Source organism: Nelumbo lutea, chromosome 1, assembly GCF_056320005.1.
Source record: "Nelumbo lutea isolate HS-2025 chromosome 1, American lotus-T2T, whole genome shotgun sequence".
Classification (NCBI taxonomy): Eukaryota; Viridiplantae; Streptophyta; class Magnoliopsida; order Proteales; family Nelumbonaceae; genus Nelumbo; species Nelumbo lutea.
In genome coordinates, this window is record NC_142684.1 from 49,342,316 (window position 1) to 49,356,637 (window position 14,322).

At 40.9% G+C, this 14,322-nt stretch overlaps 1 protein-coding gene across 1 annotated transcript in view; it reads right to left on the minus strand.

The window, feature by feature from the left end:
* Positions 1-607: 607 nt before the first annotated feature.
* The window catches only part of LOC148874579 (uncharacterized), a 110,909-nt gene continuing 97,194 nt past the window's right edge, over positions 608-14,322 (minus strand). The window contains exons 11-14 of the mRNA XM_088966913.1: positions 2,557-2,764; positions 2,260-2,417; positions 2,147-2,183; positions 608-1,022 (exon numbers count right to left, since the gene is read on the minus strand). Of these exons, the coding sequence (XP_088823039.1) occupies positions 847-1,022; positions 2,147-2,183; positions 2,260-2,417; positions 2,557-2,764 (579 nt within the window). The 3' untranslated portion in view covers positions 608-846. The remainder of the gene's footprint in view (positions 1,023-2,146; positions 2,184-2,259; positions 2,418-2,556; positions 2,765-14,322) is intronic.

The window sequence follows — 14,322 nt, forward strand, 5'->3', positions numbered from 1 at the left end:
TGAAAATACAGGTTTAGAAATACAAAATATTTATATTTGCACTCTTTCCAAACTAAGATTCAGTTTGGAAGGAGTACAAATACAAATATGTACAGTGCCACTACATACAAAATACAAGGTTTTGCACTCCACATATTTGCATTATACTCTTTCCAAACTGAGCTTTGAAGGGTGCCCACTTTAACCTCTTTGAATAACTTATCTAGAGCACTTCAAAACAGCTGAATCTTCAGCTCAGCCTTCCTGAACGGACCATTAGATGTGTTGGCTGTGAATGTTCAAAAGCTTAGACGTTTGAAATCTTGATGATGCATATCCAATAGTCCGTATCCTCAGTTTGAAGATATACACATTACAATTAACAAAGAACCACCTAATCAAAGGCTACAGCTCGTAAGTAGTCACCTAAAACACAATAAGTCCCTAGTTTAACCTTGAAGGTCAATCACCTAGCTTTGGAAAATTGTCGTTAGGTACCTTTGCAAACATTGAGCACAACCATGAACTATCTGATTGATATTTGAGCCAATCACATTTGGGGGCTCTTGCTTTCTATATACCTTTGATCAACTTGCAAGATACAAATTTCAACAAAAGAGAAAAGATAGGAATCAAAAATTTAGATGGGTTTTCACCAATATGCATGATTTTGTTTTTTCAAGACAAGAACAAGTTCCATGCCAGCATTTTTGTCATATTTTATATACTTAACTAGCAAACAACCCCTAGGTCCACTTAGATTTACAAAATAGAACAATGACAACGGCATTTGAATAAAAAATTGGATATGAAACAATTACAGAACAAAAATCTACCTGAATAAATTACTGGGAACCTAAACCCACGCTAGTAATCATCATCATCAAAATGGTCATCATTGTCACCACTATCTTGCTCGTATATCTGATATTCACCATCACTAATATCAGCATCTTGCCCCTTGCTTCTACCTGCTTCAGCTGATGGAAAACTGCCAAAGAGCTCTTGTAGGTAGTTCTTGGAAATGTTTTCTCCATTGGTATCTAATATAAATATAGGAAAAACAAATTCTTCTGACATGAATAAATCAAAGGGAAGTTTCAAGAACTTTGGTGGTATTTTAACCTAATCCCACATGACATATAAGTCATCAAAATGAAAAGAACTGATCATGTTATGGAAGCCACTACTATAAGGGCAGCGCAGTGCACAAGGCTCCAGCCAATGCAGGGTCTGGGGAGGGAGAGATGTACACAGCCTTGCCCCTGCACATACACAGCCATTGTGCCAAAGCCCGCCCTCTTATGGAAGCAACTACTCTAAATATAAAATCAGATTCTAATGAACTCAAAGACAAAAACACAAAATGATGCTAAGTTTACCAAGTAAACTGGATCCTCTTACACCTGCAGGTCATTCTCAAAGATGTATTCCATTTTATCTGCTGCATGACTAAGTGAGCCTAATGAAGTCCAAACACCACTATAATCATGTTGATCAAAATTATTCCAAACACTTCCATGTCTCCAATTAATATTTATTAAACCCACTGAACTATTAAACTGTTTAAGCCTATTTTGCTTAACTTTTAAGCTTGAAAGATGTGAACACCAAGAAACATACAGGGAGGTAATGTTGGCAGAACCAATGATGGATGCCCCATAAGAAACCTAGGGTCCTCAGGTATTGCTGAGGCACACAAAGACCACAAGGTACAAGTTATCAGTCTACTCCGGGCCCATTGGTCATGGGTATGTTCAACTTATTCCTTAAAGATTGGACTGGTAGAAGAGACTTTGGGAGACCCCCCATAATAATGCAAAACTGCCCCAACAGTCCATGGCCATTGTGTTGTCAAATCTTGGAGGGCAAGCATCAGCTTCCAGTGGTGAATATAGTTTGGTCATGTGGATTCCATGATCAACTAATCTTCTGGCTGATGGTCTTGCGAATAGAGGGAGTTGAGAGATGGACTTACTGTGGCACTTACCTCCCTGGCAACCACATGATTGGTGTAATGATAAAGCTGATAAGTTTGAGAACCTAGGTTCAAGTATGAGAGCAACCACTTTGTGAAAAAAAATGCCAAGGTTAGGTCCATATCGAGTCCACCACTCCACAAGCGCGCGCAGACACACACACATCATTAGGATGTTTAGAAAGATACAACAAGATTGCAGAGAGAAATCACCATCCTCACCAGCCTACAAGAAAAGAGGATATAATTAAAATTAAATAAGAAAAAGGTCAATGCAGGGACCTAAAGTTGAAAATAATTACCATGTGAAGCAATTCATAATCCTCTAATTCCTCATCATCTTCTTCATCTTCAATTTCATCATCCTCATCTTCATCATCACCATCATCATCATCATCTGGTTCATCTTTGCCATCATTGCTTACAAGTTCTGAATGATTACATTTTGTAGGTGACACTCCTGGAAGATTAATGTGTAAAGTTTGATTTAGACACTAATAGTAACATAACTAGTTGCATTATGCACAAAAGACAGACTTGAAACCCAAACTGCAGTGCTAAAAAAGTTATAATACTTTTTTACAAAATGCAAAATTAACCTGCATTTTGTTGATTCTCTTCCTTTTCTTCCTCACCAGATCTTGAGTCTTTTCTTAGGACTTGCATCCATTTGGATTTTTCAAAACGCTCAGACACAGATTTCAACAAGTCTTTTGCACCCAGTTTAGGATATACAGATAGGAACCTGGTTGCAACACGTAGTCTCAAGCTATCTAGCAAATGTGAAGAGAACCATCCTGTTGAAGACTACCAATATACAATATCAAATATGGAAATGATAACTGATTATCAAATTTTTTAATGAAAAACAGCACTTTAAATATCAGAAACATAGGAACTATAAGGTAAAACTCATTCCAAAGGGAATACAAGCACACCTACAAAATGGCAACAGAAAAGTCATGTAAGGGCCAAAAAATCCTTGTAACCTGTAGTTCTGTAAGGAGAATGGGCCGAATGGACCTTAGTATTCTTTATTTCTTTTAAGTAGTATTTAAAAGTTATGTTTCTTAGTTATGGGCCTTATGGACCTTTTATTTTCTTTAATTATTTCTTTAGTGCTGGCCGCCCCATTAAGGGCATCCAAGTAATTGTACTCAGATTTAGAATTATTAATAAAAGTGATGAAAGGAGGCTAGAGAGAGAGGTTCGAATTCTTTTCTCAAGTTGCTAAGATGACTTTGGTGAGAGTTCTTTTATCCTTAGCAGTGAGTTATGATTGGCCTTTGTATCAATTTGATGTTAAGAATGCATTCATAAATGGTGATCTCACTGAAGAGGTATATATGTCCCTTCTTCCTGGTATATATGGCAAGGAAATGCAGGGTAAGGTGTTGAAGAAATCACTTTATGGATTGAAACAACTTCCACGTGCTTGGTTTGATAGACTCAATCAAATCATACCCTCTTTGTTAGGAGAAAAGGCACTCTGGTGACATTTCTTATAGTTTATGTAGATGATATTGTGGTTATTGGCAGTGATACAGAAGAAGTTAGTGCTCTCAATAAATTTCTCAGTTCTGAATTTGAAATTAAAGATTTAGGGGAGTTACAGTATTTTTTGGGTATTGAGGTTGCTAGGTCCAACGAAGGTATCTTTATTTCTCAACAGAAGTATGTGCTAGACCTTCTTACTGAGACGGGAAAACTTGGTGCTAAACTTGCCTCTACCCCTATTGATGTGAATCATAGACTCTCAGCTAATGATGGAGAACTTTTAGCTAACAGGGGAGTGTTTCAGAGGTTACTGGGGAAACTTCTTTATCTATGTATGACTCGTCCAGACATTTCATATAGTGTGAGTGTCATCATCCAATTCATGCATGCTCCCAGAGACACACATATGGCTGCTAGAAGAAAGGTGTTATGCTACCTTAAGGGAACCCCCAGGAAGGGTATATTATTTGCTAAACATGGACACATGAAGGTAGAAGCATATACAAATGTTGATTGGGCAGGAAATGTAGATGACAAAAGATCCACATCAGGATATTGTGCTATGGTAGCCAAAAATATTGTTTCCTAGAGAAGCAAAAAACAATCAATGGTTGCTAGATCTTCAGCTGAAGCAAAGTATAGAGCTATAGCCCATGGTGTTTCTGAGTTGTTATTGGCTTAGATCTCTCCTTAATGAGATGGGTATTTCATGTGACGAACCATTAATGTTGTATTGTGATAACCAATCTGCTATTAACATTGCTCAAAATGCAGTTCAACATGATAGAGCTAAGCACATTGAGGTAGACAAACATTTTATATGGGAGAGAGTGGCTTCAGGAGAGGTGTGCCTACCTTTCATTGCATCAGAAGAACTAGCAAATTTTTTAACTAAGGAAGTCCCAAAGGCAAAGCTTCAACATTATGTAAGCAAGCTAGGCATGATTGACATCTATGCTCAGCTCAAGGGGGAGTGTAGTGAGAATGGGCTGAATGGGCCTTAGTATTCTTTATTTCTTTTAAGTAGTATTTAAAAGTTATGGTTCTTAGTTATGGCCCTTATGGGCCTTCTTTTATTTTCCTTAATTATTTCTTTAGTGTAGGCTGCCCCATTAAGGGCATCCAAGTAATTGTGCTCAGACTTAGAGTAGTACTTAAAAACAATGTTTTAAAAACTGACCCAAAGGCTATATGTGTATATATATATATATGTGAGTGTGTGTACAAATACATATTTTATCAATAAGTAATGTATAATTATGTTTTAGATATGTTAAATGTATTATTTTATGTTTAATATATATTTTTAATTCAATTTTTAATTTTTTTATATATAAAAATATTAAAAATTGCAATTTGAGGCCAAAAAAGGTTTTCTTTTCGCAAAAATAGCGGGGCAAGGCACCTACAGCACCTTGGGACACATAAATCTTGAAAAGTTACCTAAAATAAAAAAAAAAAAAAGATCATCCAAATCGGACATCAGAGTGCAAATTTATGGCCTCCGAAAGTTTGCATGCATTGAGTCTACAACCTGCAACCGGTGACCAGGTCAAATGGGTAAACGGTTGAACTAGCTGGGTTGAATGGTTTTTTACCAAGCCAACAGTTTTGACCGACTAATAGGTTTTCACAGAACCAGACCCAAAATCCTAGTCGGGTGACGGTTCGAACAGTTAAACCAGTCGGGTCAACGATGGGTTGAAAACATTGCTTAAAAGTATCAATAGAAGGAAGAACAATAAGCTAGTGGAGAAGGGGGTAAAGGAGCAAGTTCTGAAACAGCCATTTGCTTCCTTACATACTAGCAAATAGACTCCAAGAGGGTAGAGGTGGAGTTCATAGTACCTGTAGAATCAAATGAATGCAAAACAGAGACAAAGGAGTGTACAATTTAACAATGTGAACAAAGAAAAAGACATTCTCAAGAAAGACAACATTTCTAGAAATCCTAATCCACTAAGCTTGAGGGTCATTGTAGAGGAACTCCTTATGATCCAAGCTATATCCAGAGAAAGCACACAAAGCTAATGGAGGAGTGAAATTCATGCTTTCACAAGGAGGAAGATGAATGAAGCAAGCACTGCCAAAATATGAAGCAAGCACTACCCAAATCTGATTTGGGTAAGTCTCTAATTACATTAGATAATATGGATATTATCCATACAGTTTTCATGTGACTAGTCTAACTAGTTTAGTTAATGGGCTAAGGCCCATTTCCTTTTTAAGTGGTTCATTAAAATAACCATTGTAAACCTTATTGGGCTTGGCTTGGATAATGTATGGCATGAGACCCACAAAGGTCTTATATCAATCCACATGGGTTTAGCCCATGTCAAGACAAAGCGTGGGCCAAATTCACTAAACAAAGTCAGTTAGCCCCTGAGCCAATCGAATTGGGCTCAATCTAGGGCCAACACTTAAGAATAAGTGACCCTTGGTTTCAGCCACCCTATGAAACTCAAGGGCAATGGATTGACATAAGATGAAGACCATCAGGTTTCAGCCCTATAATGGTCTTCTGCTCTCGATCTCTTAGCCCTAAATGATCAATGAAGGGATGAGAGATCCATCCCATGGACGCCCAAAGAATGTGGAATAAGGGGCGAATTTCAAAAATTTTTTTTTTTCTCTCCCTTCAACTGGGAATCACATTCCCTATTTAGAAAATCATATTTTCAAGGATCATTCTTGAACCTTAAACTGAATCAGATTTGAACCAAAAGGAATAGGAGAGATTTATACCTGATACGGAGAAGTAATATCTCCCAATGGAGGTGTTCACGCCCAAGGAAGGATCCAAAATCTGCTCCCACTGAACATGGCGCAGTGAAGGATGGAGAAGAATCAGCAACGTTCTTCAAAAGAACTTGACCCTTCGCAAGAATCAACTAGATGGCTTGTGGGTACAGCTCCAACCAACCTTTTCCCAAAAGATTGGAATCAAGATCAAATCTTGATTTCTCCCAAGAACTGGAGATCGAACTAAAAGGAATGGCAATGACAGGAAGGAGGCGGCAGGAGAAAATTCGCAGTATGCAGGAAATCTATCTCTCTTTGCTCTAAAGAGAAAATATGTTGTGTGTTTCTTTCTAAAAGGGCTGCCGCCCCTTTCTTCTTTTGTAATCTTAAAGGGATCAGCTCCTAATCAGATTAGGAGTTGCTAATCCAAATCATATTTGGGTTAGAAGTCCCTTTAAGTGATAAGGGATAGTCCTTATCTTATCTGCAGATCAGATTAGCCATCTCCTAATCTAATTAGGAGGTTTCCAGATCTAAATCTCATTTAGATCTTGGACTCTCTAAGTGGATAGGGTCTAAGACCAATCCCATTAGCTGATCCACTTCAGAATTCGCCCCCTTTAATTGACTGATCAAATTAGCCCAGTTCGAAATGGGCTTAAGGCCCATTTAAGGTTACGTACTGAAAAAGCCTTCCAAACTGCTGCCCAGTTGGACTTCCTTATATGGCGTGGGACCCAAGCATTGATCTACACATCAGCCACATGGGTTCAGCCTATCCTTTGCTACAAGGCCTGCCCGAATACACTGTTAAAGACAGAGCACCCCCTGAAACCCATCGAATGGGCTCTAAGGGCCCAACACTTACCCTAAGTGGTCCCTGGGCCAAGCCACCTTGTAACACCCAAGGACCGTGGGCAGATGCAAGATTAGCCCATCAGGTATTATCCTCAATGGTCTTACACTTAACCTCTTAGCCCATAATGATCATACACAGCCCGACAAGAGAGGACCTCTCCCTCGGCTGCAAGGAACAGTGTTGCACTCTCCACTTATATGGATCCCGGGAATTAAAACCTTTTGCAAACATTTTAGAAACCATAATATATATACTTTTATATCTCATATAAAATATACTTCGCAAAAACAAATTTCAACGGTTGAAATCGGTTGCCGGCAGTCTTGGTTTCCAACAGTGAGAGTGCATCCCCGATCGGATTGTCCCAACATACACAGGTTTTGACCCTTGCTAAGGATCTCACTGATTGGTACATCAAAGACAGTCCGATCAGACACCTAGTGCAGTATCATAATCGAGTCTAGGGGTCGGGTGTAACTTTCCAGTTTTGCCCATCAATCTCCAAGGTCCAGGGCAATACTGGAAATCTGGTCTAGTTCAAAGATTCAATTAATCCTACACTGTATGTGCCTAGGGTCTCACCCTGGCAGCTAAGACAGGCCACCCCAACCGACTTGGTGGCACCACAGTGTCAGCCTTGTCAGGATAGGTCTCCCCAGACCGACCCACTGGCTGTGAACATTCTAAACTAACACGAGTCTCATTAGGTGTCCAGTTTAAGGGTATTACACAGAAACATACCAAGGGAACATGAATCAAATATGCACCTTTATTCATTTACAATAAACTCGTAAATTACATCATTCTGATTGAAGCTAAGGGCATACAAAACTGTCTAACAATCAAACACTACTCAAAGGGAAGGACCTCTTCCCCAACTGCTAAATGTAGTGTCACACCCTCTTCTTAGATGGATCCCAAGATTAAAACCTTTTGCAAACATTTTTCATAAAATAATATCATAAATATAAACCCTGATCTTCTCTTTGTCTAACAAAGGGGCTGATCACATCACAATGATCACCCACTCACTGATTGGCATATCAAAAGTAGTTCAGTCCAAGACCTAGTGTAGTATCATTATTAACTCTAGGGTTAAGTGCAACTTTCCAATTTTGCTCCAGGGTATAACTAGAAATTGGTCCATATTCAGTATTTCATACTGTTTTGACAGCTCTGTTTAAGTAGTTCGAACCACTAGAGAGTAAGGGAGAAAGAAGAAGAATTGTCAAATCTGATAGCATAAACCCTATCAGTCGACCTCTAATATGGATTAGCCTCTAATTAGTTGTACAAAGACTAAACTGCCCCTCACTTAAGTATGGGACAGGAAGTCTCTATTAAAACAGCCACATAAGCACATAACTTAACAGAAATAAAATGACTAATCTTGTCAGACAGTATATGCCCTTAACTCCAATCAGAATGATGTACCTTATGACATTTAATGTAAATGAATAAAGTACATATTTGATTCATGTTATTGTGGTGTGCTTCTGTGTAATACCCTTAAACTGGACACATATGAGACTCGTGTTAGTTTAGAATCTTCACAGTCGTTGGATAGATCTGGGGAGATTTATCCTGCCAAGGCTGACACTAATATGCCGCCAAGTTAGTTGGGGTGGCTTGTCTCAACTGCCAGGGTCAGACCTGAGGTACATGCAGTGTGGGTTTTCTTGAAACCCTGAACCGGACCAGAATTCCAGTATTGCTCTCGACCTTGGAGACTGGTGGCCCACCAGTAGTGGGCAAAACTGGAATGTTACACCTGACCCCTAGACTCGATTATGATACTGCACTAGGTATCGGATTCAACTGTCTTTGATATGCCAATCAGTGAGATCCTTAGAGGGGGTCAAAACCTGGGTATGTTGGGACGGTCCAAGAATTCATCTGAGTGGGTGATCATAGTGACAGGATCAGCCCCTTTGTCGGACAAAGGTAATGATCGGGGATGCACTCTCTCTGATGGAAACCAAAGCTGCCGGCAGCCGATTTCAATCGTTGAAATTTGTCTTTTGCAAAATATATTTATATAGAGATATGCATATATATATTACGGTTTCAAAATGTTTGCAAAAGGTTTTAATTCCTGGGATCCATGTGAGTACAGAGTGCAACACTGTTCCTTGCAGCCGAGGGAGAGGTCCTTTCTTGTCGGGCAGTGTTTGATCATTATGGGCTGAGAGGTTAAGTGTAAGACCATTGAGGGTAATACCTGATGGGCTAATCTTGCATCTGCCCATAGTCCCTGGGTTTTTATAAGGTGGCTTGGCCCAAGGACAATTTAGTGTAAGTGTTGGGCCCATTAAGAGCCCATGGTGATGGGCTCAGGGGCTCACTGCCCATAACAGTGAATTCGGCGATGCCTTGTAACAGAGGCTAGGCTAAACCCATGTGGCTGATGTGTAGATCAATGTTTGGGTCCCACACCATACAAGGAAACCCAACTGGGCAGCAGTTTGTAGTTTGGAAGGTTAGTGAACACGTGGACTTAAAGGGACTAAAGCCCAAATCGAACTAGTCTAATTTGATTAGTTAAAGAAGGGGGCGGATCTTGGATTTGGTTCAGCATATAGGATAGGGAGTTATCCCTATCCACTCAGAGAGTCCAGATCCAAATACAGATTTGGATTTGGAAATTCCTAATAAGATTAGGAGGGCTGATCTAATCTACAAATAAGATAAGGGCTTATCCTTATCTCTTAAAGAGAAGTCTTGATCCAAATACAGTTTTGGATTAGGAAACTCTTAATGAGATTAGGAGCTCTCTTTAAGGCTATAAAAGGAGGTGGAGGGCAAACCTCCATTCATCTGAACACAACTGATCTTAGATCACAGAAAGAGAGAAGACAGTTACAGTAAGACTACGCCATCTTCTGCTCTTGCGCCCTCCTCCTGCTGCCGCCATTGCCAGTTCGATCTCCACTATAGGAGCGATCAAGAAGTGTTCTTGATATCAGTTTTTGGAGAAAAACTTATCTGAAGTCGTGCTCACATTCCCTTTATCGAAATCTTGTTGAAGGATTCGGTTCTTGTGAAGAACCTGCTGATTCTGCTCCACCCTACGCTGTGTTATCTTCAGTGGGAGCAGTCTTTGGAGTTTTCCTTGGGTGTGAACACCTTCATTGGGAGATATTGTTTCTTCGTATCAGGTACCTCCCTCTCCTACCTTTTGGTTTCAGATCTGGTTCGGTTCTTGGTTCAAGATTGATCCTTGAAAAATGTAGATTATCTAAAACAATGAATGTGATTCCCATAAATAGTCAAAAGATACAGCATGGAGAACTCCAAGAAAAAAAACGTTCCTTTCAGACATGGAGTCACTCTCTCCAAGAAGATGTCTCCAAAGACTCTTGAGGAGATTGAGGGCATGAGAGATGTTCCCTATGCCTCAGCCGTAGGGAGCATCATGTATGCCATGTTGTGCACTCGCCTGGACATTGCTCAGGCGGTGAGTGTGGTAAGCAGTTTCCTAATAGGATAAGGGATTATCCCTATCAAATCAAAGAGTCCAGATCCAAATAAAGATTTGGATCACGAAACACCTAATTTGATTAGGAAGGCTTATCCTTATCTACAGATAAGATAAGGGATTATCCTTATCTCTTAAAGAGAGTCCAGATCCAAATAAAAGATTTGGATTAGGAAACTCCCAATGGGATTAGGAGAACCTCTCTTTAAGGCTATAAATAGGAGAGCAAGGCTAACCTACAGATACAATAACAAAAGGAGAAACAATAGATAGTTTGCTGATTTAAGAGAAAAGAAAATATATAGTTCAATTGCTTCTGTCTTCTGCTCTTGTTCCTGCTCTTTCCGCCCTACCTAGTTTGATCTCCACTAGTGGGAGTGATCAAGAACGGTTCTTGATATTGCCTTTTGCTAGAAAAGGCAATCTGAAGTCATGCTCACCAGCCCTCCTGCTGATTCTACTTCACCTCGCACCGTGTCATCTTTGGTGGAAGCAGTCTTTGGCCTTCTCCTTAGGTGTGAACACCTTCATTGGGGGTTTACTATTACTCCGTATCAAGTATATCCCTCTACTCCCTTTTGGTTTCAGATATGGTAATGGTTTGGTTTCAAGATTGATCCTTCAAAATGTAGTTTTTTAAAATAAGGAATGTGATTCCCACATGGGAGAGAGAAATTTTTTAAATTTCACCCAACCTTCCTGCAAGGTCTAGCCATCCATATGATGGATCTCTCATCCCTTCACCACTAGCTTATGCGACCCGGCCGCGCGAATGTGCACACCGGTCAAACCGGAAAACTGACTCATGCACAGGTCCTTGGGCTTCATAGGCCTTCAGCCTAAAATAGCCTTCGACTTCATAGGTCTTCGGCCTAAAACAGCCTTCGACTTCACAGGTCTTCGGCCTAAACAGCCTTCGGCTCCACAGGTCTTCGGCCTAAATAGCCTTCGACCCCCTATGCTCTCAGCACAAATGACGGCACCAAAACATCAGCACTGAGCGCACCTCCCGAATCACTTGTCCGAAGCAGAAATGTCGTAAACCACTCGCAGCCTCGGCCCAACTCATAAAGACGAACCAGGTAGAGACACAAAAGAAGACTCCACTACAGGGTACACCTCAGCTGTCGGGTCCACTGGCGCTCACCATTATTACTCCCATCAGCCGAAGCCAAATTTTCCTCTTCAGCCTTGGGAGTGGGGGGCAAATGATGTGGGGTGACCCAACCCAGCCCATTTGAGGCTAGGAGGCCCAGCCCACGAGAGCCAGATCAGGGAACGAGATCCTCTACAACAGGGATTACCATGCCCCCATCGTAAGGAGCCAACCGCGATGCGCCCACATGACCCTGCCAAACCCACTGCAATCCCTCGTACGGCTCCCATCTCAGGCGTTCATCTCCACCTACCTCCAAGCAACTCAAGTATAAATAGGGGTACACCCCTCCAGGTAAAGGGGGTTACAAAAACTCAAGACCTACAGCTACTGTCATAATAGCTATTGCAATAACTGCTATTGTGACTTTAGTCTAGAACTATCTACCAGGATCCTGTCCTGGTACTCTCCCTTCATACCCTGTACTAACTTGACCATCGGAGACTCTACCTCGGGTTCTCACCCGAGGCCTCTGATGAGTTTCTTCCTTGCAACACTTCAGCCATCTACCCTCGACTTCTACCGTACTCGGATTCCACCCCACCTCAGCCTACACACCTTAGCCTCAATAGCGACCTCTCCGAGTCCTCAAAGCCTTCGGCCAGCCTTTGGAGTCTAGGGGCGGAATTTTTTAGATAGTTTCGTATGCCCTTAGCTTCAATCCGATTTGATGTACTTTTGATATTTAGTGTAAATAAATAAAGTGCATGTTTGATTCATGTTGTTTGGTATAATTCTGTGTAAGACCCTAAAACTGGACACTTAATGAGACACGTGTTAATTTTAAATGTTCACAGCCACTGGATAAGTCTGGGGATATTTATCCTGCCAAGGCTGATACTGGTGTGCCGCCAAGTGATGGGATGGCCTGTATCGGCCACCAGGGTAAGACCCAAGGCACATGCAGTATGGGATTACTCGAATCCTTGAACCGGACCAAATTTCCAGTATTGCCCTGGACCTTGGAGACAGATGGGCAAAACTGGAAAGTTACACCTGACCCCTACACTCGATTATAATACTTCACTGTCGGATCGGACTGTCTTTGATATGCCAATCAGTGAGATCCTTAGCAGGGGTCAAAACCTGGGCATGTTGGGGCAGTCTGAGAATTCATCTGAGTGGAGGATCATAGTGACAGGATCAGCCCCTTTGTCGGACAAAGGTAATGATCGAGAATGCACTCTCTCTGATGGAAACCAAACTGCCGACAGTTGATTTCAATCATTAGAATTTTGTTTTTGCAAAATTTATATTATATGTTATATATATATATATATATATATATATATATATATATACGGTTTCAAAATGTTTGCAAATGGTTTTAATTCCCGGGATCCATGTGAGTGGAGAGTGCAGCATTGTTCCTTGCAGCCGAGGGAGAGGTCCTCTCTTGTCGGGCAGTGCTTGATCATTATGGGCTGAGAGGTTAAGTGTAAGACCATTTAGGATAGTACCTGATGGGCTAATCTTGCACCTGCCCACAATCCCTGGGTTTTTATAAGATGGCTTGGCCCAAGGACCACTTAATGTAAGTGTTGGGCCCATAGGATCCATGTGATGGGCTCAGGGGTTCACTGAGCTTTTCAGTGAATTCGGTTGGGCCTTGTGATAAAGGCTGAGCCGAACCCATGTGGCTGGTGTGTAGATCAATGCTTGGGTCCCACGCCATACAAAGAAGCCCAACTGGGCAGCAGATTGGAAACTAGTTAAGCATTGAACACTTAATGGGCCAAAAGCCCATTTCGAGCTGGGCTGATATGATCACCCATCTATGGGGCGAATCTGGGATTAAAGTTGGCAAAAGGATTGGGCCTTTAACCTTATCCACTCTGGGAGACCAAATTCAAATCAGATTTGAATCTGGTAACCTCCTGATAAGTTTAGGAGTAAGCTGACTTAATCTGCATATAGGATTAAGATCATCCCCTATCCAAATACTGATTTGGATTGGGGTAACTCCTAATTAGGAGGTTTCCTAATCAAGAAGAAAAGAGGAGAAACCCTAAGAGATCATAATCAGATTTCGAACTTAGGGTTGTGTGCAAGAAATCATCCTGTGAATTGAGATTGGATCTCATACACACTCCAGAAAGAAGAGAAGAAAATTCAACAATCTTCACTTCAGTTCTCCTCCAACCACCGCCATTCTTTCTTTCAAGACTCGATCTTTGAAGTATAAAGAAATCAAGAAATTGGTTCTTGACATCAGTTTTACAGAAAATACTGAAAAGATTTGGTGCTCAGAATTTCCAGTGGATTCCTGCGAAGGATTCAGTGTGTGGGACGCACTCTACTGGTTCCGTTCCATTCATTGCTGTGTCATCTTCAGCAGGTGCGGTTCTTGGTGTCCTCTTTGGGCGTGAACACCAACTTTGGGAGATATTGCTTCTCTGGATCAGGTATAATTCCCTCCTTGTTTTTTTGGTTCAGATCTGGTTCGATTATGGTTCAAGTAGGATCATTGAATATTGTATTCTAAATTTAGGGAATACGATTCCCAGTTGGAAGAAGGTAGGAAAATTTTTGAAATTCGCCCACCCATTCCGCAACCTTTTTGGCGTCCATGCGATGGATCCTACCATTCTTTCACCAAGATCATCAAATATTTCCCATGTATCACTACTCAA